This window comes from Coregonus lavaretus (genome assembly GCF_964263955.1).
Source record: "Coregonus lavaretus genome assembly, chromosome: 25".
NCBI classification, from domain to species: Eukaryota; Metazoa; Chordata; class Actinopteri; order Salmoniformes; family Salmonidae; genus Coregonus; species Coregonus lavaretus.
Genome location: NC_140012.1, coordinates 11,052,082 through 11,078,421, shown reverse-complemented (window position 1 = coordinate 11,078,421; position 26,340 = coordinate 11,052,082). Strand labels below are relative to the sequence as shown.

General features: G+C 41.3%; 2 protein-coding genes and 1 pseudogene across 3 annotated transcripts; 1 reads left to right on the top strand and 2 right to left on the bottom strand.

Moving 5' to 3' along the window:
- Positions 1-9,083: 9,083 nt before the first annotated feature.
- On the bottom strand, positions 9,084-10,843 carry LOC311100525 (putative protein PTGES3L; the record flags this gene model as incomplete). The annotated part of the gene is made up of 7 exons (XM_084141440.1): positions 9,084-9,092; positions 9,222-9,284; positions 9,364-9,453; positions 9,971-10,072; positions 10,277-10,343; positions 10,469-10,582; positions 10,803-10,843. 7 exons carry the CDS (start codon positions 10,841-10,843, stop codon positions 9,084-9,086), a joined length of 486 nt encoding a protein of 161 aa, XP_083997566.1.
- Positions 10,844-14,287: 3,444 nt separating this feature from the next.
- On the top strand, positions 14,288-22,250 carry LOC311100524 (alanyl-tRNA editing protein Aarsd1-like; annotated as a pseudogene). Its single transcript, XR_014615734.1, has 12 exons — positions 14,288-14,326; positions 14,751-14,879; positions 15,032-15,168; positions 15,349-15,406; positions 15,532-15,697; positions 15,917-16,017; positions 16,277-16,407; positions 18,153-18,249; positions 18,305-18,391; positions 18,522-18,576; positions 19,478-19,760; positions 19,807-22,250. The product of XR_014615734.1 is annotated as an alanyl-tRNA editing protein Aarsd1-like (transcript).
- Positions 21,958-25,376, bottom strand: LOC311100838 (glucose-6-phosphatase catalytic subunit 1-like). The gene is made up of 5 exons (XM_084141813.1): positions 25,069-25,376; positions 24,771-24,880; positions 23,662-23,773; positions 23,118-23,233; positions 21,958-23,003 (listed from the first exon to the last, which is right to left on the bottom strand). Exons 1-5 carry the CDS (start codon positions 25,296-25,298, stop codon positions 22,498-22,500), a joined length of 1,074 nt encoding a protein of 357 aa, XP_083997939.1. The 5' UTR covers positions 25,299-25,376; the 3' UTR covers positions 21,958-22,497.
- Positions 25,377-26,340: the final 964 nt, after the last annotated feature.

Sequence of the window (26,340 nt, the reverse complement as noted above, 5' to 3'; positions counted from 1 at the left end):
AAAAATATCACTATGACTCGTTGGTAATGTAGATACTAATGCTCTGCTGTAAATTATTGTCTGTTTTTTATTTTATTTTTTGTTAGTTTTTTTGTCATTTCGACAGAACACATTAAAGCAGCTAATATTTATTTATGTTAACATGAATCAGCTCTTCAGCATGTCTACCAACATATTAACTTGTGATCAAATAAATAAACATGACATATATCAAATAAATAAACATTATATATATCAAATAAATAAACTATATATATTTACTGAGTGTACAAAACATTAAGGACACTTCCCGGGATGCTGGCCCATGTTGACTATGCTGGCCCATGTTGACTCCAATGCCTCTCACAGTTGTGTGAAGTTAACTGGATGTCCTTTCGGAGGTGGACCATTCTTGATCCATACGGGAAACTATTGAGCGTGGAAAAACCCAGCAGTGTTGCAGTTGTTGACACAAACCGGTGCGCCTGGCACCTACTACCATACCCCGTTCAAACGCACTTAAACAGTGCTTAATTTGTAAATCGGGAGGTCCCGGAACACATAGTGAGAGCGAGGGCGGGGGGTATCTTGGGTGCTCTGAGGTACCGGAATAAATGGAGAAAAAAAGTGTCAAACACAACGTAGCAGCCAAGTAGCCTACTGTCTATGGTGATGAAACGGACAGCACTCTCCAAGGTGCTAATTAATTCAAAGCATTTTAGACCTCAATGCAGTATGCTCATATACTTAAGTGTAGCTGCGGGGCTTACACAAGTCCGAATTTCTTATAGCCTAATTTTCTAGACATCAATGTACAGCAACATTTTTAGACGACACTGCAGAACACCCGCCATATGCACACATACTCAGCTGTTGGGCTTACAAGACCCGAATTTCGTATAATTTTCAAGACATCACTGTAGCAGTAGAACAAATATCACAATATCTGAATATAACTTCAAATAAAATTAATCAATGTAGGCTACAGCAGAACACACATATGAAAATATATAGGCCTCCTGCCTATGTGATAATATGAAGCACATATTCAGATTACCTTCACAGCACAGAACAAGTTTGTAAAGGAAAGAAAAACGTCCTACCTTAGTTTTCAAAACCTCCCACAATGACTCTCCCCATGTCAAGTCCATTTAACTACTGAGTCAACTTCTTGCTCAAAGCCATGAGCTGGCATGTGGCTGTGATGTTTAGCCTCCTTCTGAGGCTGTTCTGAAGACTCTGGCTGTAGTGTCTATTTTGTTTTTCAATTTGAGTGTTAACCTGGGTGTCCTCTTTAGCATTGTCTTCAATGCTTGCTGCCACCAAATGTGCCTTGGTTCAGGAATGTTCAAAAACCTTTTTTTCTGAGGGCTCTTTGTTTTGATGCATAGGATTAATTTACTGTACATTCCATCCACTCTTTGCTAGTTTAATCCCTCCAGTCGATTCCAGACCCAAGCTCCCTACCTTTTTGCATGTTGTGCAGCCCAACATTGAATTCTGCATGACAAGCCAGGGGTTATACGTTTGCTTGTTCTTGAACTGCAAATTGCACCTGCTCCGAGCACTTTGTCGGTGGATACACTGCCCCCCTCCCACCCAGCTCCCCGTCTCCCTATCCCGCTGAGTCTGACTCGCTAGTAGGCCTACAAGCTAGTGGATGATGCTGAACTGGGGGGATTAGCAGCGCTGCTAACTAAGGCATCGCCATCAGGAACAGTTTGCCCCTCACTCCTCTCCTCCGGCACTGATAGTTCTCTGGATCGTTCTGAGTTCGATCCACCATCTTTCTCTGGATTTTGGGCTTGAAACATTTCAAACTCAATTGCCTTTTCTTATCCATTTTTTATTTGGCTTTCCCACGATTCAAATTCAGTAGGGAGACTACTATACTAGGCTATGTGATGTGATTACGTAGGGACCTCTTCACTAGCTGACCACCACTACCAAGACCTGTGTCAAGATCAGTTACTTACCCCACTGGCCCTCCCCATAACATCTACTTTCAAATAAGAGAACAGTTCTGGAATCAGTGTGGCAGGATAGGATGATTACACAGAAGGATCACCTTGCCTTTACATGATAGTCTTTCTGGGGGGCGGGAGAAATAACGAGGAGGCAACTTGATTTAATGCTGATCGCTTTTATTAGATTGTCTACAGTGCGAACAGTGAAATAATTAATAAATCATGCCACGAGTGGTACCGGATCTGGGCAAATAGGTGCAAGAACAAACAAAGTCAAATCTGAGAGGTGCCGGATCCTGTTCCGGCAGGATCCGGCTCAAATTAAGCACTGCATAAACATTTTGTCTTGCACATTCACCCTCTGAATGGCACATATACACAATCCATGTCTCAATTGTCTCAAGGCTTAAACATCCTTCTTTAACCTTTCACCTCCCCTTCATCTACACTGACTGAAGTGGATTTAACAAGTGACATCAAAAAGGGATCATAGCTTTCACCTGGTCAGTCTATTACATGGAAAGAGCATGTGTCCTTCATGTTTTGTACACTCATTGTATACATTTTTTATTGTGGAAAGTTTGCTGTTACTTACAACAGTCATGCTAATCACATTAGCGCACGTTAGCTCAACCATCCCAAATACGGGACACTGGTTTAACAAATCAAAATATATGTTATTTTTGAGATTCTTCAAATAGCCACCCTTTGCCTTGATGACAGCTTTGCACACTCTTGGCATTCTCTCAACCAGCTTCATGAGGTAGTCACCTGGAAAGCATTTCAATTAGCAGGTGTGCCTTCTTAAAAGTTAATTTGTGGAATTTCTTTCCTTCTTAATGCGTTTGAGCCAATCAGTTGTGTTGTGACAAGGTAGGGGGGTATACGGGGGGGGGGGGGGGGTATACAGAAGATAGTCCTATTTGGTAAAAGACCAAGTCCATATTAAGGCAAGAACAGCTCAAATAAGCAAAGAGAAACGACAGTCCATCATCACTTTGAACATTTCATGAACTTTGAAAGCTTCTTCAAGTGAATCAGGCCTTCATGGTCGAATTGCTGCAAAGAAACCACTACTAAAGGACACCAATAAGAAGAAGAGACTTTGCTTGGGCCAAGAAACACGAGCAATGGACATTAGATGGGTGGAAATTTGTCCTTGGGTCTGGAGTCCAAATTGGAGATTTCTGGTTCCAACCGTCGTGTCTTTGTGAGACGCGGTGTGGATGAATGGGGCGGCGCACAATTGGCCCAGCGTCGTCCAAGGTAGGGGAGGGTTTGGCCGGCAGGGATGGCGTTTGCAATGCCAGGGTTGTGGGTTCGATTCCCATGGGGGGCCAGTATGAAAAAAATAAAAATAATGTATGCACTCACTAACTGTAAGTCGCTCTGGATAAGAGCGTCTGCTAAATGACTAAAATGTAAATGTAAATGTATCTCTACATGTTTATTTCCCACCGTAAAGCATGGAGGAGGAGGTTTTATGGTGTGGGGGTGCTTTGCTGGTGACACTGTCTGTGATTTATTTAAAATTCAAGCCACACTTCACCAGCATGGCTACCACAGCATTCTGCAGCGATACGCCATCCCATCTGGTTTGGGCTTAGTGGGACTAAAATTTGTTTTTCAACAGGACAATGACCCAACACACCTCCAGGCTGTGTAAGGGCTATTTGACCAAGAAGGAGAGTGATGGAGTGCTGCATCAGATGACCTGGCCTCCACAATCCCCCAACCTCAACCTCAACCCAATTGAGATGGTTTGGGATGAGTCGGACCGCAGAGTAAAGGAAAAGCAGCCAACAAGTGCTCAGCATATGTGAGAACTCCTTCAAGACGGTTGGAAAAGCATTGCAGGTGAAGCTGGTTGAGAGAATGCCAAGAATGTGCAAAGCTGTCATCAAGGCAAAGGGTGGCTATTTGAAGAATCTCAAATCTCAAATATATTTATATGTTTAACACCTTTTTGGTTACTACATGATTCCATATGTGTTATTTCATCGTTTTGATGTCTTCATTATTATTCGACAATGTAGAAAATAGTAAAAATAAAGAAAAACCCTGGAATGAGTAGGTGTGTCCAAACCTTTGACTGGTAGTGAAAAATGTATGCACTCACTAACTGTAAGTCGCTCTGGATAAGAGCGTCTGCTAAATGACTAAAATGTAAATGTAGTGTATATATATATATATATATATATATATATATATATATATATATATATATATATATATATATATATATACTGCTCAAAAAAATAAAGGGAACACTAAAATAACACATCCTAGATCTGAATGAATGAAATAATCTTATTAAATACTTTTTTCTTTACATAGTTGAATGTGCTGACAACAAAATCACACAAAAATTATCAATGGAAATCAAATGTATCAACCCATGAAGGTCTGGATTTGGAGTCACCCTCAAAATTAAAGTGGAAAACCACATACAGGCTGATCCAACTTTGATGTAATGTCCTTAAAACAAGTCAAAATGAGGCTCAGTAGTGTGTGTGGCCTCCACGTGCCTGTATGACCTCCCTACAACGCCTGGGCATGCTCCTGATGAGGTGGCGGATGGTCTCCTGAGGGATCTCCTCCCAGACCTGGACTAAAGCATCCGCCAACTCCTGGACAGTCTGTGGTGCAACGTGGCGTTGGTGGATGGAGCGAGACATGATGTCCCAGATGTGCTCAATTGGATTCAGGTCTGGGGAACGGGCGAGCCAGTCCATAGCATCAATGCCTTCCTCTTGCAGGAACTGCTGACACACTCCAGCCACATGAGGTCTAGCATTGTCTTGCATTAGGAGGAACCCAGGGCCAACCGCACCAACATATGGTCTCACAAGGGGTCTGAGGATCTCATCTCGGTACCTAATGGCAGTCAGACTACCTCTGGCGAGCACATGGAGGGCTGTGCGGCCCCCCAAAGAAATGCCACCCCACACCATGACTGACCCACCGCCAAACCGGTCATGCTGGAGGATGTTGCAGGCAGCAGAACGTTCTCCACGGCGTCTCCAGACTATGTCACGTCTGTCACATGTGCTCAGTGTGAACCTGCTTTCATCTGTGAAGAGCACAGGGCGCCAGTGGCGAATTTGCCAATCTTGGTGTTCTCTGGCAAATGCCAAACGTCCTGCACGGTGTTGGGCTGTAAGCACAACCCCCGCCTGTGGACGTCGGGCCCTCATACCACCCTCATGGAGTCTGTTTCTGATCGTTTGAGCAGACACATGCACATTTGTGGCCTGCTGGAGGTCATTTTGCAGGGCTCTGGCAGTGCTCCTCCTGCTCCCCCTTGCACAAAGGCGGAGGTAGCAGTCCTGCTGCTGGGTTGTTGCCCTCCTACGGCCTCCTCCATGTCTCCTGATGTACTGGCCTGTCTCCTGGTAGCGCCTCCATGCTCTGGACACTACGCTGACAGACACAGCAAACCTTCTTGCCACAGCTCGCATTGATGTGCCATCCTGGATGAGCTGCACTATCTGAGCCACTTGTGTGGGTGGTAGACTACGTCTCATGCTACCACTAGAGTGAAAGCACCGCCAGCATTCAAAAGTGACCAAAACATCAGCCAGGAAGCATAGGAACTGAGAAGTGGTCTGTGGTCACCACCTGCAAAACCAGTCCTTTATTGGGGGTGTCTTGCTAATTGCCTATAATTTCCACCTGTTGTCTATTCCATTTGTACAACAGCATGTGAAATTTATTGTCAATCAGTGTTGCTTCCTAAGTGGACAGTTTGATTTCACAGAAGTGTGATTGAGTTACATTGTGTTGTTTCAGTGTTCCCTTTATTTTGTTGAGCAGTGTTTATATATATATATATATATATATATATATATATATATATATATATATATATATATACAGTGGGGGAAAAAAGTATTTAGTCAGCCACCAATTGTGCAAGTTTTCCCACTTAAAAAGATGAGAGAGGCCTGTAATTTTCATCATAGGTACACGTCAACTATGACAGACAAATTGAGGAAAATAAATTTAAAAAATCACATTGTAGGATTTTTAATGAATTTATTTGCAAATTATGGTGGAAAATAAGTATTTGGTCACCTACAAACAAGCAAGATTTCTGGCTCTCACAGACCTGTAACTTCTTCTTTAAGAGGCTCCTCTGTCCTCCACTCGTTACCTGTATTAATGGCACCTGTTTGAACTTGTTATCAGTATAAAAGACACCTGTCCACAACCTCAAACAGTCACACTCCAAACTCCACTATGGCCAAGACCAAAGAGCTGTCAAAGGACACCAGAAACAAAATTGTAGACCTGCACCAGGCTGGGAAGACTGAATCTGCAATAGATAAGCAGCTTGGTTTGAAGAAATCAGGACGACTGATCCGTGTAAAGGAAAGAATGAATGGGGCCATGTATCGTGAGATTTTGAGTGAAAACCTCCTTCCATCAGCAAGGGCATTGAAGATGAAATGTGGCTGGGTCTTTCAGCATGACAATGATCCCAAACACACCGCCCGGGCAACGAAGGAGTGGCTTCGTAAGAAGCATTTCAAGGTCTCCAGATCTCAACCCCATAGAAAATCTTTGGAGGGAGTTGAAAGTCTGTGTTGCCCAGCGACAGCCCCAAAACATCACTGCTCTAGAGGAGATCTGCATGGAGGAATGGGCCAAAATACCAGCAACAGTGTGTGAAAACCTTGTGCAGACTTACAGAAAACGTTTGACCTGTGTCATTGCCAACAAAGGGTATATAACAAAGTATTGAGAAACTTTTGTTATTGACCAAATACTTATTTTCCACCATCATTTGCAAATAAATTCATTAAAAATCCTACAATGTGATTTTCTGGATTTTTTTTCTTCTCATTTTGTCTGTCATAGTTGACGTGTACCTATGATGAAAATTACAGGCCTCTCTCATCTTTTTAAGTGGGAGAACTTGCACAATTGGTGGCTGACTAAATACTTTTTCCCCCCACTGTGTATATATATATATATATATATATATATATTTAAACATGCAATTACAGCAATACTATTTTGCAATGATTAAGTATAGATTGTAATTAGTAACCTAAGTTATATTTGTTTTATAGTCATGGAATAGCAATGGGAGCATTTATAAATAGGAGCTTTTATCTTGAAGGATTTGTATTTACATAACCCAGAAGTATTTTGAAGACGTCACTAATGCTGCCAACTTACCCTGTCAGACAAGCTGCATTGACAACCTGTAGGCCAAGGGATCACAAAAGTAGACAAAGTTTTAGGTTTTCAGTTATAGCGTTACAGGGTGAGATACAGGATATGGGTTGCATTTCAATTGAGATGATTAAGTAAATTACTGCAATACCTGTTTGTGCATTCATTTAATTGATATAGGCTTATACTTCTGTGGCTGTTAAATAGACACTGAATAAAAATATCAACGCAACATGCAACAATTTCAAAGATTTTACTGAGTTACAGTTCATATAAGGAAATCAGTAAATTCAAATAAATTCATTAGGCCCTAATTTATGGATTTCACATGACTGACAATACAGATATGCATCTGTTGGTCAAAGATACCTTAAAAAAAAGTAAGGGGATGGATCAGAAAACCAGTCAGTGTCTGGTGAGACCACCATTTGCCTCATGCAGTGCTACACATGTCCTTCGCATAGAGTTGATCAGGCTGTTGAGTGTGGCCTGTGGAATGTTGTCCCACTCCTCTTCAATGGCTGTGCGAAGTTGCTGGAGATTGGCGGGAACTGGAACACCCTTTCTTACACGTCGATCCAGAGCATTCCAAACAGCTCAATGGGTGACATGTCTGGTGAGTATGTAGGCCATGGAAGAATTGGGACATTTTCAGCATCCAGGAATTGTGTACAGATCCTTGAAACATGGGGCCATGCATTATCATGCTGAAACATGAGGTGAAGGCGGCGGATGAATGGCACAACAATGGGCCTCAGGATCTCATCAAAGTATCTCTGTGCATTCAAATTGCCATCGATAAAATGTAATTGTGTTCATTGTACATAGCTTATGCCTGCCCATACCATAACCCCACCGCCACCATGGGGCACTCTGTTCACAACGTTGACATCAGCAAACTGCTCGCCCACACGACGCCATACACGATGTCTGCCATCTGCCTGGTACAGTTGAAACCCGGTATTCATCAGTGAAGAGCACACTTCTTCAGCGTGCCAGTGGCCATCAAAGTTGAGCATTTGCCCACTGAAGTCGGTTACGACGCCGAACAGCAGTCAGGTCTATGCCCTGGTGAGGACGACGAGCACGCAGATGAGCTTCCCTGAGACGGTTTCTGACAGTTTGTACAGGAATCCTTTGGTTGTGCAAACCCACAGTTTCATCAGCTGTCCGGATGGGTCGTCTCAGACCATCCCGCATGTGTGGGCTGGCGTGGTTACACGTGGTCTGCGGTTGTGAGGCCGGTTGCATGTACTGCCAAATTCTCTATAACGATATTGGAGACGGATTATGGTAGAGAAATGAACATTCAATTATCTGGAAACATCTCTGGTGGACATTCCTGCAGTCAGCATGCCAATTGCAAGCTCCCTCAAAACTCGAGACATCTGTGGTATTGTGTTGTGTGACAAAACTGCACATTCTAGAGTGGCCTTTTATTGTCCCCAGCACAAGGTGCACCTGTGTAATGATCATGCTGTTTAATCAGCTTCTTGATATGCCACACCTGTCAGGTGGATGGATTATCTTGGCAAATGATAAATGCTCACTAACAGGGATGTAAACAAATGTGTGCACAAAATTTTAGATAAATAAGCTTTTTGTGTATATGGAACATTTCTGGGGACTTTTATTACAGCTCATAAAACATGGGACCAACATTTTACATGTTGCGTTTATATTTTATTCAGTCTACTTAAGCGATTACATATCAGAAAAGTAGAAACAAGACTTCAGTTGATTTAATAAATAACATTCAATTGAAAGTTCTGCAAATTACACAGACAACAGTACCAGGAAAAGTACCTAGCAATTCAATATATTAATTCACATTGCATTCATAGCAATAATCAATAAATACACAAATACATCAACATGACATGATCTTTGATGAGTCTTCATCAGCGATTTTCAATGCACATCAAGCTGTCCAAGCTCTCTTCAGAAAAGGGTTCAATCACTCTGTGGAGAGAGGAAACAACTAATTTTATAAACTTCATCATTTTCTTTACTTGCTGACGAGTCAGGGGTAATATGTCTCTAATGACTGTTGTGAAATGCGAATTGGAGGTGGATTCTTGCTGTACTAACCAGATCATCAAGATCATCCATCGCAGGTGGCCCTCCTTTCTTGTTCCCCATATCCTGAACCATCTAAAATGGAAAACCATGAATTTAAGTCACACTTTCAAACATAGACATAGAGTAACCCATTTGGCAGAGTTACACTTACGTCAAAATATTGCTCGTACTCCGCCATTCCCTCATCCTCTTCGTTCGCCCAGTCTCTCCAGTTATCAAAGTCTACAGCCATCCAATTTGGCTACACAGGACAGAATAATGATGGGAGAGAGAACATGTTGATATACATTCTGTCAGATAGAAGGTAGATTCTGTAATTTGACTATCATAGTGTAGCATTGTGACTTTCTGCTTTCAGAAGTCAACAATAGCAACATTTGAATCAGCCAAGACTATTGGCTCTTTCCAGTCTGAGCATGCCCCAAGGGAGGGCACAAACAGTCTTTGTCGCCCCACTGTTCATGATGATGTGCGGCAGGTAGCTTAGTGGGTAAGAGCGTTGTGCCAGTAACCGAAAGGTCGCTGGTTCTAATCCCCGAGCCGACTAGGTGAAAAATCTGTCGATGTGCCCTTGAGCAAGGCACTTAACCCTAATTGCTCCTGTAAGTCGCTCTGGATAAGAGCGTCTGCTAAATGACTAAAATGTAAAAATGTAAATGTAATGTCCTATTGCTGAGTCTACCTTTAACACATGAAGCATTAGTCTAACCTTACAATGCTCTTCACTATTCTAAGCAGAAGATCAAATGTTCCAGTACCTTGAGATCGGCATCTTTCTGAAGACGAGGCCATGCTACATTTTCTTTAGCCTTCCTAATCAAGATGTGGATACTGCGGTCATAGACTTTCACTTGGGAGTCCTGTTAGATAAATAGACAAAGCTTACTTGTAGCATTATTTACTACAGTATCCATAATGCTCTGTAACTTGTATCCATTTTATTTATACATTACCGTGCTGAACATTGAAGCATGCTGCATATTTATACATCTTTACAACTGTTACCAGTGTTAATTGTGAGAAGCAAATTAACTTTGATATGATAGAGAAATGTGAATACTTACGAATTTAATGACTTTGTCATAGAAGTAAATGTGATTGTAGATGCTGTTGTCATCAACGTCTTTACAACTGTCATGGACACAAATCCAGAGACAAACAATGTTATTAAACGTAGGCTACTTAGATACTATTTATTTAGACTAACAATTTGCTAGATCACGCACACTTCAGGGTTGCAAATTAATCAAACTCACCTTAAAACTATAAAGGTATCCTGAATATCAACCTCAACATCCTTGGGGTTTTGCACCATGAAATTAATGATGAGGTATTTTTTCCGGTCATACCATAGAGCCCGTGCTCCTTGACTATTGTTAGAAACAGGGAAAACATCATGAATTAATTGTTATATTGCATTTGTTAACACACTAATCACTAAATACCATGTTATTATCATTATCATGTATCATTCAACATATTTACAAGTGATCTACCGACTCGGGTAAAAGACCTGGAAACTCAATTTTACAGTGGTAGGGTGTAGACCTAATCTGTCAAATTAGAAAACGGCTTCACATGAATACATACCACTCCTCTGGTCTGGGAAGGTTTTTCGGTAACATGGCCATCTTGTTGGTTCTTTGTTGATTCTACGGAGATAATATGCTCTTGGACGTGTATTGTTCTTTTGTGGTTGACTGAGAGAGCAAGTGGCCTACTCAGAATTGTTAGCAGCCTATTTGTTAGGACCTGCACTATTTTTAGGTCAGATGCTATCAGCTGCTAGGGCTACATATCTCTCCCCCCTTCCCTATAGGCTGTAGTGGAACTCTCTGGAAAGAAGGGACACTTTCAGTTTTCACTCCAGGACCACCCAACCTTCTGTGAACTCAAGAGGATGGGGGAGGGAGATGAAAGTTTGCCAGAAGACAGACAGAAACTGAAAGCTGCTTAATTATTATTATTATTATTTTTAAGATCGTATTTTATTTTTGTAAACAATACAAAACATACACACAAACGACATCACACAAACATCAACTACATCACCCCTGCCCAGACCCACATGCTCACACCCCCATCTCCTGCATCAATCTCAGGCACATGGCCTCAAACTGCACCATTTTATTTCTGTGATATTGGTTCTTGAAGAATAAGTTACATTTTCTTCTATGTTGTTATAACGTTCTTAACTATGAAGTTGTTAATGTTCTTAGCTTAATCCGTTGAAAATAGACACATGAAAATATTCTGGAGATGAGCATGCGCATCTTCAATATGTACCCATGGTTCCGCTTTAGAGCATTTAACTATGTCGCAAGTAAATGCCTTGGGTGGCGAGTTGATACAATTCCAAGTCTGGAAGGTTAAAACCACCCTCAGACTTAGGAAGTGTAAAAACGTTCCTTTTTATTCTATGAATTTTATTTGCCCATATAGTCTTATGACCGACTATACTTTAAAATAATTTATTCGGTGGAGTAGTTGGTATTATTGAGAATAAGTATACAAACGTAACGTGTGCACTGTGATTCGGGAAGCAAGTACAGGGAGTGAATATTTAATACATAAACAGAACACGAACAACGCACAGAAATGAAACCGTAACAGAAACAGAGTCAATAACACCTGAGGAATGAACCAAGGGGAGTGACAGATATAGGGAAAGTAATCAGGTAGGTGATGGAGTCCAGGTGAGTCTGATGAGGCGCTGGCACGCATAACGATGGTGACATGTGTGCGTAATAAAGAGCAGCCTGGTGACCTCGAGGCCGGAGAGGGAGTATACGTGACAAATAACTTTGGGAGCCATGCCATTCTGAAGAGGTCTATTCTACCTGTTAGATTTATGGGAAGATTGTTCCATTTAATTTGGTCTGCTTTCATATTGTTGAGTAATGGGATAAAGTTATCTTTATATATTTGTTATAACTTATTAAGCATATTAAGTATTTGATATTTTGTGGTCCACTTAAAGGATTGCTGTAGATCATGAGGTATTATTTTTCCTATTGCCATTATTTCTCGGTTTTCCACGTTAATTTGATATCCTGAGATTTTAGATTATTCTGAAAATATTAGTTAGCAGGGGGCATTGAGTTTTCAAAATTGGTCAGGTATATCAGGAGATCGTCTGCAAATAAGTTTAGTTTATATTAATGTTTACCAATACTGATACCTGGTACGTTTGGGTCCTGTCTAATTCTTTCTGCAAGCGGTTCAATTGCCAGTGCAAACAGGAGGGGAGAGAAAGAATATCCCTATCTTGGACCCCGTTCTAAAGCAATTTCATTCGATAGTGTATTATTTGTGTATATTTTCACTTTAGGACATTTATATAATATTTTTATTAGATGTATTATTTCAGATGGAAAGTTGAAAGCTTCCAAAGTTTTGAATAGAAAAGGCCATTCAAGACAGTCGGCAACAACAGCCATTATTGATCAATCTATATCTTGTTTTTTAACTTATTGTATTCAACTGAAACATGTTCTTGTATTTGGTTGTAAGTGTATATTTGTAGTAAACCCTGTTTGATTGATATGTATCAAGGCTGGTAAAACTTTTGCAATTTGATTGCTTATGAGCTTTGTTATTTTATTGTCACAATTTATTAAACGTATGGGTCTGTAATCAGTAGGGGACTCTCTAGATTTTCCTTGTTTTAATATAACTGAAATAATTGTTTGATACGTGGAACTAGGAAGCACTGAATTGAGTGAGTTGTGTTGTCATTTGTGTAAATAGGGGTGCTACTTTTCCCAAAAATGTTAAATAGAATTCTGTAAGAAAGCTGTCCATTCCTGGTGCTTTTCTCCATGCAAATGTTTTAAGTGTCTAATATTTATTTTGGGGTGATCTCTGTTTTTAGTGATTCCTTTTTGTCTGCTGATAATTGCTTCAGGGTTGTTGAGTCTAAGAAGACTGTAGGATCAGTCCCACTGTTTATTCTGATTTATATAGATTTTCATAGAAGCGTTAAACATTTTCATTAATCGCGTTGTTTCTAATTAACACGTCTGTATCCTTATCTTTTAAGATTATAACTGGTTTGGCGTGTATTTGTTTTGTGAGCCCTGTGAGATGTTTACCAGGTTTATTTGCCATTAAGTACTATGCTTTATTTGTGTTTAACCTGTAGTTGTTGGCTCTCTTCTAAAAGTTAAATATCATATTCCTGCATAAGTTCAGAAATTTCATTTCTTATTGGCAGATTCCTTTTACTGCAATTTTGAAATAGGGTTGAAGAACAACATTATCTTATTGTAAATGTGCTTATTATTGGTCAGAATTGGAATACAAATATACTCAAAGTTGTGGAAGAAACTAAAGTCACACCAGAGGCCTACAACATTTGGGAAATTCATTTCAGAATATCACATATTTATATTATTCAAATAGAAAGTGGATGAAAGATATATTACCTGTATACTTGTATTTAGAATTTAAGTGCATTTCAATAAGTTCTCAATAAATGCTATAAGCCATTCTCGCTGGAAAAGTATTTTTAGCTGCTTTTATTTTGAAGGCAGAAGCTGACATCGGAAATACTAGCTACTGTTGCTACTGTTTCTTTGCTGCCAAAAGAACACAGCCAGTTCTGGCTACTGAGCTGCTGCGTAGACCAGTTAGCTTAGTAAACTCATCCATATTACAGTGATCTAAAATAGAGCTTGGATTTATGATATTATATTTCTTTAAAAAGGTGCAATATGCAGAAATTGCTCCACCATTTACTGGTTGCTAAAATTCTAATAGTTCGCCTAATTTCAGTTTATGTGACAAAACAAGCAAATATAGTGTAGAGAATCATTGTACCATCTAAACTGGGGTGAAATATATTTTCCATAACAAAATAATATTGTATTTTCAGCTGTTTGAAGCTTGTGTACAAAACCGAAAGTAAAAGAAGCAAAAATTCAACTTAAGCACAGGAAGCATATAAATAGTGCATATAGCACAGATCTACCACTTCTTAGACTTGCTTTCAATGACAATGACAGATCTATAACTGACATTTCTATGTCAATTTAGTCGGGTCGCCCAAAAAGTTACATATTGCTGCTTTAAATATGGCATTTCAGTGTCAAAGGGACTGTTACATGTAAGAGGTATGAGAGAGAGTAACATCATATTTGTTTACCTTGTGCTTTTTTCAGATTTAGCTGGCACAGTCAGGAGCTTACTAGCTGAAAAGGTGCTAGCTGAAAAGTTGCGAGCTAACATTAGCCTACAGCTAGCACGAGCTAGCTAGCTAGCTAACATTCTTACAGTAACTTGTCCTCATTTTGTGTGTAGCCCACTTTAGTTAGCTAGCTAGTTGTTGACAGGCAGAGTGAGACATTCCTTCCACGATGTATAGTCTTCCAATGCCATGATGAAATGTTAATCAAAAGGCACATTAGCCACACAATAAATCAAGCTAGCTAGCCAGACTGAACTGGCATGGGTCTAGTTGTGTTTAACATCCCAACGCACGTGCTCATCCAATTACATGTTGTGAGTAGTGACGGCAAATTGTCTATCTCTCTGCAGTTTGTCACCTCAGTGGTGGCCTGCTCACCTGGTGAACTTAAAGAAGAAATCAATGGGAAGAAATAAACACTTCAAGGCTTCAATGTCAAGCTCCAACACAGCATATTGTTTCCTGAGGGAGGTGGTCAGGTAAATACAGGAAGGCCAGAATGCATCAACTCTATCATCTTTGAAGTCACTGAACTACCCCTCTCTTTCTGGTGAGATAAGGATGGGGTCATTGTTGAGGTGGGCTGTAAGTGGTAGGAAGCAGGCTAACACCTAGTATCTTCCATCTCCAGCCAGATGACCATAGGCTGATTGGGGACGTGCCGGTGCTGTAGATGACATGGCAGGGGTTCAGCCCTAGAGGTGGGCCAGGAGGTGCAGCTGAAGGTGGACTGGGAGCGGAGGTTTGACCACAAGCAGCAACACTCAGGTACGAGCAGAGACAGGCTTACCTTATGTGCAGTGCAGAACTTTACAATTCAGCTTCTCAGAAACCATTACATGTAGGCTATTTATGCAATATGATTAAGCGGTGCATTCAGGTGCTTTTTTAAGTGTACTTGAAGGTACAGTTGCATAAATACTGAGTTATTTTTTACTTGGTCCTTAGGGCAACATCTAATCACAGCTATTGCAGATTCCATGTTTGGGTACAAGACCACATCCTCGTAAGTATGCAGTAAGCACATTGATTTCAGTGCCTGCACTTGTACACAAAAGTAATGCATTGGTTGACCATTAAATTAAGTGACCATTTCTGCACCGATCTTTCTCTTCCATTGGCATGTTCCAGGGAGATAGGGCATCAGCGCAGCACCGTAGAGCTGGACACTCCATGAAGCCGGCCCAGATGGAGGCCCTGGAGGCAGCAGTCAGTGAGAAGATTTGTGCTCATGTCCCCGTCACTGTTCAGGTCCTCTCCTTAGACGACTTAGGCGACCCTTCATTGGAAAAGATGGGCATCATAACATGCATATAGAGTAAACACTCAAACATGCACCAGAGAAAAGACTATCAGTATAATACAATAAGTCACTACTCTGCTGCACTATTTCTCCATATTTCATGTCACTTGCCAAAGCTACATGGTGATGTATTAACCCATGAGCTGTGTATAGGGACTACTGTACATTTTAAACTCGTCATTGTTGTGAAGGTGAGGAGTGGTGGTCTCCTAGACAACGCAGGAGGGCCTATCCGGATTATCGACATTAAGGGCGTTGATGCTAACGTGTTGTGGGACCAGCCTCACTTACAGGTGACTCTCAAACTAAACACGGTAAACTTTATCTTAAACTTTTTCTATGTACAGTATTATGTTATGTTTATGCCATAACTACAACACCTCCTCTACTACTTTGCCAATGGATTTAATATGTGATACGATATAGCTCACCTCTTATGTTTTTAATGTGGCTTTATGGATGCAATGCTTCTCTTACTTTTGACAGATTGAATCTGATGAGGTGATTCAATCTGTCAAAAGTGAGAGTAGCATTGCATCCATAAAGCTATTTTAAGCCACATTCTGTTATTAGGTCATAAAACTCCTGGCAACTGACGAAGGAAAGAAGAACAAAATCATCCTGTTATTCCTAGTGGGCAACCAGGTCCTGAAGTATGCTGAGAAAAGCTACAGCAGAGAACGTTCACTGGTGTCCCTCCTCAAGTGTGTCCCGCAAAGCAATGTTCAATGTGGCAAAAACTTAAAATGCTATAAATTATGTAGATACATTATAGTGATTTTTAAATGTAATACAGTGGGGGAAAAAAGTATTTAGTCAGCCACCAATTGTGCAAGATCTCCCACTTAAAAAGATGAGAGAGGCCTGTAATTTTCATCATAGGTATACGTCAACTATGACAGAAAATTGAGATTTTTTTTCTCCAGAAAATCACATTGTAGGATTTTTTATGAATTTATTTGCAAATTATGGTGGAAAATAAGTATTTGGTCACCTACAAACAAGCAAGATTTCTGGCTCTCACAGACTTGTAACTTCTTCTTTAAGAGGCTCCTCTGTCCTCCACTCGTTACCTGTATTAATGGCACCTGTTTGAACTTGTTATCAGTATAAAAGACACCTGTCCACAACCTCAAACAGTCACACTCCAAACTCCACTATGGCCAAGACCAAAGAGCTGTCAAAGGACACCAGAAACAAAATTGTAGACCTGCACCAGGCTGGGAAGACTGAATCTGCAATAGGTAAGCAGCTTGGTTTGAAGAAATCAACTGTGGGAGCAATTATTAGGAAATGGAAGACATACAAGACCATTGATAATCTCCCTCGATCTGGGGCTCCACGCAAGATCTCACCCAGTGGGGTCAAAATGATCACAAGAACGGTGAGCAAAAATCCCAGAACCACACGGGGGGACCTAGTGAATGACCTGCAGAGAGCTGGGACCAAAGTAACAAAGCCTACCATCAGTAACACACTACGCCGCCAAGGACTCAAATCCTGCAGTGCCAGACGTGTCCCCCTGCTTAAGCCAGTACATGTCCAGGCCTGTCTGAAGTTTGCTAGAGTGCATTTGGATGATCCAAAAGGGGATTGGGAGAATGTCATATGGTCAGATGAAACCAAAATTTAACTTTTTGGTAAAAACTCAACTCGTCGTGTTTGGAGGACAAAGAATGCTGAGTTGCATCCAAAGAACACCATACCTACTGTGAAGCATGGGGGTGGAAACATCATGCTTTGGGGCTGTTTTTCTGCAAAGGGACCAGGACGACTGATCCGTGTAAAGGAAATAATGAATAGGGCCATGTATCGTGAGATTTTGAGTGAAAACCTCCTTCCATCAACAAGGGCATTGAAGATGAAACGTGGCTGGGTCTTTCAGCATGACAATGATCCCAAACACACCATCCGGGCAACGAAGGTGTGGCTTCGTAAGAAGCATTTCAAGGTCCTGGAGTGGCCTAGCCAGTGTCCAGATCTCAACCCCATAGAAAATCTTTGGAGGGAGTTGAGAGTCCGTGTTGCCCAGCGACAGCCCCAAAACATCACTGCTCTAGAGGAGATCTGCATGGAGGAATGGGACAAAATACCAGCAACAGTGTGTGAAAACCTTGTGAAGACTTACAGAAAACGTTTGACCTGTGTCATTGCCAACAAAGGGTATATAACAAAGTATTGAGAAACTTTTATTATTGACCAAATACTTATTTTCCACCATAATTAGCAAATACATTCATTAAAAATCCTACAATGTGATTTTCTGGATTTTCTTTCCTCATTTTGTCTGTCATAGTTGACGTGTACCTATGATGAACATTACAGGCCTCTCTCATCTTTTTAAGTGGGAGAACTTGCACAATTGGTGGCTGACTAAATACTTTTTTCCCCCACTGTACATGTGTTAAGAAATAAAGTCTCAAACACTTGATTTGACTGTGTTTGACAGAACAGGACCATATGATCATGTTGATGGAGTGGACAAGATCCAGAAGACTGAAGGCACTACAGAAGGGAAGCTACTGAAAACCTCCTGTTGCTCTGAAGTTCCCTTATTCTGCCTTCAATTTAATCATTAACCAAACTGTTTTCATTTGACAGAGTAACCTGGGCCTACTGAGAGACATGGCGGTTCTAAAAGCCCAGAAAGAGCAACCCAGAGAGAGGCAACTTCTTCACCTTACACAAGTGAGGCTCTTTCCACACATACTCCTATTTTCAGATGGACAAATGAAATGACTGGGTTGCTAATCTGTCATTAAAAACGTATCAGTTTATTAAAATAGTAAAGATAATGTTCCATTTTCTCCCCATTTAGGAAAGAGGTTGACAACAAGTTCATGAGCATCATAGCCAATGAAATAGGCACTGAGGTATTAGTGTCTAATCTTCTTTACTGAAATGCATCTAAGTTATAAGTAGCATTAAAAACTGGGTGGTTCGAGCCCTGAATGCTGATTGGTTGAAAGCTGTGGTATATCAGACTGTATACCACGGGTATGACAAAACATTTATTTTTACTGCTCTAATTACATTGGTAACTAGTTTATAACAGCAATAAGGCTGAGCGGTGTTACAGGAGGGGGTCGCAGTTCCGGAGCGACCCACTAGGTGTCATCCTCCGACAACCTTAGGCACCTCCTCACTCACAGTTGGGACTAATCATCATCCTATTGGTGTCACCTGTGTCTATCGGTTCACCTATGTATTTATGCCCTCACTTCCCTGTGTTCTTGCTCAGTTTTCTCTGCTAGTTTCTCTATGTCCAGCAGTACTACTCAGTGTCTGATTGGAGATCTATGTACAGGTACTTGATAAGTGTTCTCCCTGTTTCGTTATTTGTTTCAGTCTTAGGTATTATTTCGTATTTTGGCTGTCTGACGGTTTTTGGAGACTTATTTGCTCCGCCTTTCTTTTATCGTGATAAGTCTGTTATTTTGTATTTTAGCTTCGGGACCACCAGTAAAGATCCTTGTTTCACCATCTCTGCCTACTGCCTACTGTATATCCTGCACCGCACCTGGGTCACACCTCACCCCAAGCCTTACAGATCGGGGGTTTGTGATATGGCCAATATACCACGGCTAAGGGCCGTGTCCAGGCACTCCGCGTTGCGTCGTGCTTAAGAACAGCCCTTAGCCGTGGTATATTGGCCATATACTACACCCCCTCGGGCCTTATTGCTTAACTGTACCATGACTGATTATATTGGAAATGTAGGTGTTCTGTTGTATTATGAATACCTAATAAACCCTCCTGTTTTTTGTCTTATAGGAGACGTTAGTGTTCCTGACTGTTGGAGAGGAGAAGAGACCAGGTGGTTCCTGCTGGTAAGACCCAGTGGGTCGGTAAGAACTGAAAGGGCTCTGCATTGGGAAATCCATGATTGGCCCCTGTTCAGGAGCTTGGATGTTTTGAGTTTTGACTTATGTAAAGTGGGTTCTTGCAGTGAATTAGTCACCAAGCCAGGGGGCACACTTTTACAAGAAAAAAATAGATTATGGAAGATTTGCTACAGCATTTCAAAACAGATTTCAAACTCAAACAAATACTTTAACTGAAATTTGTAACAACGTGGTACTGTATCTGTGTCTGTATTGCAGTGTGCTGGAGATGCTCCAGGGCAAAGGGGTTGGGAAGAACTGAAGCTTCCAGGGCAAAGTCAACAGCATGGCACCCCGAAGTGAGGTGGAGGCCCTACTACAGGAACACTGCAAGAGTGAGCTGTAATAGATGATTGGAGTGTCTGAATCCCCCCCAGAAACACCAACCTGGTCTCAGAGCATTTCATATTATTCTGTACGTAAATCCGAGACACTCCATTTAGTATAATATGTTACATTTTGTATGGTGTGTATTAATTTGTGGATGTCCATCACCCATTTCGTATGATATGTCACGAATGACAATTTGCATTATATGTTAAGAATTTGCAAAACGTACAATATGTTGCAAATTTGCCAAACGTATTATATGTTACAAATTTGCCAAACGTATGATATGTTATAAATTCTAGCTAGGTGGCTAACATAGCTAGCTGGTTAACGTGAGCTAGGCTATGGGGTTAGGGTTAGGGGTTAGGGTTAAGTTTAGGAGTTAGGTTAAAGGGTTAAGGTTAGGGTTAGGGGATGGTAAAAGGGTTAAGATTACGGTTAGGGCTAGGGGAAGGGTTAGCTAACATGCTAAGTAGTTGCAAAGTAGCTAAAAAGTAGTAAGTCGCTGAAAAGTTGCTAATGAGCTAAAATGCTAAAGTTGTCCATGATGGGATTCAAACTCGCAATCTTTAGGTTGCTAGATGTTCGCGCTATATGCCTACTCATCCACCCCAACCAACCACCGTACTTTTGTTTTTGCCTTAAGTAACCATCTGTCTTATGTTACCATACCAAAGAGCTCAGTGACTTTCAACGTGGCACTGTCATAGGATGCCACCTTTCCAACAAGTCAGTCCGTCAAATTTCTGCCCTGCTAGAGCTGCCCTGGTCAACTGTAAGTGCTGTTATGTGAAGTGGAAACGTCTAGGAGCAACAACGGCTCAGCTGCGAAGTGGTAGTCCACATAAGCTCACAGAATGGGACCGCCAAGTGTTGAAGCGCGTAGTGTCTAAAAATCGTCTGTCCTCGTTTGCAACACTCACTACCGAGTTCCAAACTGCCTCTGGAAGCAACGTCAGCACAATAACTGTTTGTCGGGAGCTTCATGAAATGGGTTTCCATGGCCGAGCAGCTGCACACAAGCCTAAGATCACCATGCGCAATGCCAAGCGTCGGCTGGAATGGTGTAAAGCTTGCAGCCATTGGACTCTGGAGCAGTGGAAACGCGTTCTCTGGAGTGATGAATCACGCTTCACCATCTAGCAGTCCGACGGACGAATCTGGGTTTGGCGGATGCCAGCAGAACGCTACTTGCTCCAATGCATAGTGCCAACTGTAAAGTTTGGTGGAGGAGGAATACTGGTCTGGGTCTGTTTTTCATGGTTCGGGTTAGGCCCCTTAGTTACAGTGAAGGGAAATATTAATGCTACAGCATACAATGACATTCTAGACGATTCTGTGCTTCCAACTACTGTATGTGGCAACAGTTTGGGGAAGGCCCTTTCCTGATTCAGTATGACAATGACCCCGTGCACAAAGCGAGGTCCATACAGAAATAGTTTGTCGAGATCGGTGTGGAAGAACTTGACTGGCCTGCACAGAGCCCTGACCTCAACCCCATCGAACACCTCTGGGATGAATTGGAATACCGACTGCGAGCCAGTGTATTTAAATAAATACGTTTGGACAGTCATTTTTATTTGGTCCGCTTTGAGGCTAGCAAATACATAACCAAAAGCAGGCCAGACTATCGATTAAAAACCTGGCAGTCAAATATTGATGGTTCAGCCAAGGCTGTCAGTTCTAAGTACTTGCAGGGAGTGACGTCTGTGTGACGTGTGGACCTATGTCATCAGGGATTATCAGTGAGTGTGGGGCCAGAGGCCAGGGCTCCATATAGGGTTGATGACCACTGTTTTGGCTCTGTTTATATGTACTGTACAAATAGTTTTTTTTTTTTTTTTTTTTACAATGTGTACTTGTTCTGTAGACGCATGTCACTGATAGTGTGATGATTTCAATTTTACCACTGCTGCAGTTTCAAAGTTTTGTGGACTTGCTGATAGTTTAACGTTAGGAAACAATTAAACTGAATGTAGAATCATGTGTCTGAACTGATCCCTAACAGTATGTTTAGTAATGTTAGCACATGTTCAGTGATATATTTTGAAAGATTTTTATTATAAATATCTGACAGAATTTCAAAAAATATATTAAACAGGAAAAATACTGTTACAAAACAAATATTAACAAAGTTATTTATATATAACATATTCTTAGAACGCACTGTAAAGCGGGCCACTAAAGTCCCTGACAGAGCTTTTGGGCTCATTTTCTCCTGGATTTGATTCGGCTTTATCTCGTTTTCAAAATGGGAACATTAACTTGCTGGACTCATGAGTTCGCACTGAACTACTTATAAATTATCATTTTTTATACAATCAAATCACAGGGTCTTAAGTGCCACTGAGTAATTCACTGGATAGTGCTTTCATTTTAGTGTTCACACTGTGTGTAAATAGGAAAATAAGACATTTGCAGTGAGTGACTGGATGAAAGTAGGGAAGACAAAGACCACAAGGGCTTGTTGATCGCTTGGGCTATTTGGGAAGAAAGTCAATGTATGAAATAATTGAGGATTAAAGCACGGTTCAATTCTGGAGTCATATCCATATCTGTACGTGTTGACCGCCAACGACCTCACATATGCTTCTTGCTCTGCACGCTGCTCAGAGCTCCAGACACGCAGTAGGGGATGATGCTGACGGTTGCCAGGGGGACAGTGGCGCTCTTGCAGAAAGACAGTAGGTAGAAGACAGTGGCAGTGTGCGTGGGGGGCTTGAAGGAGTCAAAGAGGTGCAGCAGGAGCAGCGAGGTGACGATACATCCCGTCCTAAAGAGGGTGCTGCTGCTCTTCTTGCTCTCAGTGTAGAGGGGAGAGTGCAGGCCCAGGCCCAGGCCAAACAGGGTGCCCATGTTGCGCAGGAGGCTGGCGAAGGGGGTGGAGTCCATGTGGACCCATTCGGCTCTCACACACCACTTCTGGGCTTTCTCTAGGGTCCACAGCAGGTCCACGCCTAGAGCCTTCAGCAGCACGTAGAAGCCCACAGCGAAGGAGAGCAGGAAGAGGGTGGTGTAGAAGTACTTCTTCAGACTGGCTCCGTAGATCCACTGGGTTCTTTCGAAGGCCTCGGCCACAACCATACCTGGAAATCAAATAGAAAACGTAATATTAGCATCATGTAGTTGAACAATCTGCACATTTTGTACCATATTTATGAGGGTTGTTATAAGGGCTGGTATAAGGGCTTCATACTGACCTGTGATGACTCCACAGATGACCTGGTGGGGGAAGTGGGCAGCAATGAAGACTCTGGAGAGACAGACACACACCTGGACCGCCCAGAAGAATGCCCACAGAGTGCCCCGCAGATACCTGCCCAGACAAGGGGAGAGGGAGAGGAACCTTCAGCAAATACATCTTTAAGCGTTTTGAAATTTGTCTGGCTGCTAAGATAGTGTATAAGAAACCTTGAATACCAGTAAATGTGCAAATGAATATTATTCACAGCAGGGGAATTTGTTTTTCCTGTGTCACTACAGGTAAATAGGCTTCTACTGCTACACATGTAATACTTTTAATAGACTGTTGCTTCCTTTGATTTTACAACAAAACCGCTCGAATGGAATCTTTTGCACATCCCCTTCCCTTCGACAACTGAAGTTAGTTTTCAGGGTAAATCATCAACTACAGTGCTTCACAGATAGGTGGGAGAAAACTGATAAGCACTGAACGAAAGATGGCAAACAAGAACAAGATCACTGAGGACAAGAGAAAGAGGGGTTGAAGGTTCTGGAACTTACAGGCCCTTGGAGGAAGATCTCGTCTCACTCTTGGTCAGCATGATGGCTAGGATGGAGGTGACCAGAGTATAGTAGATGCCTGCGGCTCCCATAGCGTGGCCGGAGGGACTGCCTACCAGGCACACAGACAGAGAGGCATACTTCAGTCAATGGTCATAGCACTTTATTCAAGTAAAATGAAAACCCAACACAATACTATATAATATTGTAAACCATTAATATTATCAACATCATTACAATTATAAAGCGTTGGCTATATTCACTGAATCATAGCATATACACTCCCATACACATATAAGCTAAAACTTTTAATTTGTCTCTATATTCCAGCATTTTGGATTTGAGATCAAATGTTTCATATGAGGCAACAGTACAGAATGTGACCTTTTATTTGAAGGTATTTTTAAAAATATTTGTTTTACCGTTTAGAAATGAAAGCACTTTGTTGAAAGCACTTTACAAAAAAGTGACTCCAAAATGACACAATACATTATTTACCATTAATTTCTATTAGGCACAACATAATCTAAAATGCAACCAAAACAAACTGCAAATGCATCCATAAATTTGCAGAGTCACAAGCTTGATGTAGTCATTGTGAGATAGAAATATGGGATCAAATACTAAACCTTTGACTACATACTTGCTGGATGCATTTGCAGTTTGTTTTGGTTGCGTTTCGGATGATGTTGTGCCCAATAGAAATGAATGGTTAATAATGTATTGTGTCATTTTGAATAACTTTTTTTGTAAAGGGCTTTCAACAAAGTGCTTTCATTTCTAAATGGTAAAAGAGCTATGTATGAAAATACCCTCAAAGTGAATTTGTCCAAATACTTATGACACTTTCAAATGGGGGGACTAGATACATAAAGTGCTTTCATTTCTAAATGGTAAAACAGATATGTATGAAAATACCCTTATATAAAAGGTGACATTCTGTACTGTCACCTCATATGAAAAATCTGATCTCTAATCCAAAATGCTGGAGTATAGAGCCAAATTAAAAGTTTTCACTTCACTTTCCAAATAAATATGCAGGGGAGTGTATATTTCATATCATAAGGCACTATGGTAAAAGTATATGGAAGTAAAGTGATGCTTCTTACCTGGGCCAGTTTCACAGGTCATGGGGTACTGTTCAATGTGAGGTGCAGTGGTATTGATGTAGTAAGGTGTTTCATGGACCCACCAATACGGCCTCTCACCAAACAGAATCCTTAGGAAGGAAGCACAAGCCACTTACAATTAAGATGAATGCGGGGAATTTAAGTCTATTGCATTTTATTTTAATTAAATTGACAGGGACTGTGCACATTTATCAACATTTCAACTTGCCAGATGTAGCCCAGTAACCATTTATTTGCATAAACCATACATAACACATTAATAAACAGTACGACTCACCACTTGAAGACCATGTTGAGCCAGTCTCCGATCACTGCCACCCAGATGAGCTTGATGCCCACCGACTCCCGCAGGTGGAACCAGAGAGGGAAGAAGATGAAGAAGGTGTTCCTGAGGTCAGCAGCCCAGGACACCCACAGGAACAAACCCTGGGCATCCTTATAGTTGGTCTGGAGGTAATTAGTGGTGCTCACCCCATAGCCCTGCATGGCATTCATGACTGTCTCCATTTTCGAGCTGTCCCTAGTGAATTGTCAGTCTAGGAAGCCAATATGAGATGTGGTGGGGTATGAGAGCACTGTATGTAGGAGTCTGCCTGTTGTTTTTATACCAGAGCGACCCACCACCCAAAGGCATGTACAGCCTGATCTTTGGACCTTGCACATGTGCAATAAAGCACAGCGGGGCAGGGGAGTTTGGGAGGGATGTACTAAGGAGAGAGACCATACAAATAAGTACAAAGAACGGGTAAAAACAATAGTCAATCAGTGTCTCTGTGTCTCTCACCCTGAAATAGACAAAAATACTTCATTTATGATTGACCAGTGGAATTCAAATTCAAACCTAACAAATAACCTACACAATACAGTTTGTGGCAAAACAAGCCAAGCAAGGGGATGTGTGGACAACGGCATTGCTTTTGCTTTTATCTATTGAAATGCAAAACCCAATGTTTTACTACACTACAGTCTGCTTTATCTGTAATACAGCAAGTTGTCCTTGTAAGACCATGAAATGGATAAGATAGGGACTAGAAGAGTCACACAAATGCACAGACTTCACTAAGCCCACTTTCTGGGCAGTTTTAAACAACACATTTAAAAAATAAGAAATAAAAAACATTTGAATTATAAAAAGGCTAATATATATATTGACAATATGCTAAATACGCCCATCCTTCGACAACTTGCAGACAATAATCTGTCAGTTATATAATACATTTCTGACGACTTTGTGAAAATTGAGTCTGGCCAGAATCCAGCGGCTAGCCCACCTGTTGGTTACATAAAGGAATCAATCATTAAATGGTTTGGGACTTACTCAGGAGATGCTGAGAAGATAACTGACCAATAAAACTAGGTCCTGGATATGGTAATCACTCTACTGTAAATAGGTCAGACTAGGCAACCCCCAAGCCAGGGTTTTATCTCGGAAAGAAATAGCCAATGAACTATTATCATTATAGCAGGTCACAAAGTCAATTGTGAATTGTCAATGGATTTAGTCCCATTCGTTTCACATGTTAATGATGGATGTGGTTGAGGTAGTAGG

Excerpts from the sequence above, each read along its gene's own strand:
- LOC311100838 (XM_084141813.1), bottom strand. The coding sequence starts at position 25,298 with ATGGAGACAGTCATGAATGCCATGCAGGGCTATGGGGTGAGCACCACT. Across the intron at positions 24,881-25,068 it reads CTCAACATGGTCTTCAAGTG|GATTCTGTTTGGTGAGAGGC; the intron begins GTGAGTCGTACT and ends TTCCTTCCTAAG. Across the intron at positions 23,774-24,770 it reads GACCTGTGAAACTGGCCCAG|GCAGTCCCTCCGGCCACGCT; the intron begins GTAAGAAGCATC and ends TGTGCCTGGTAG.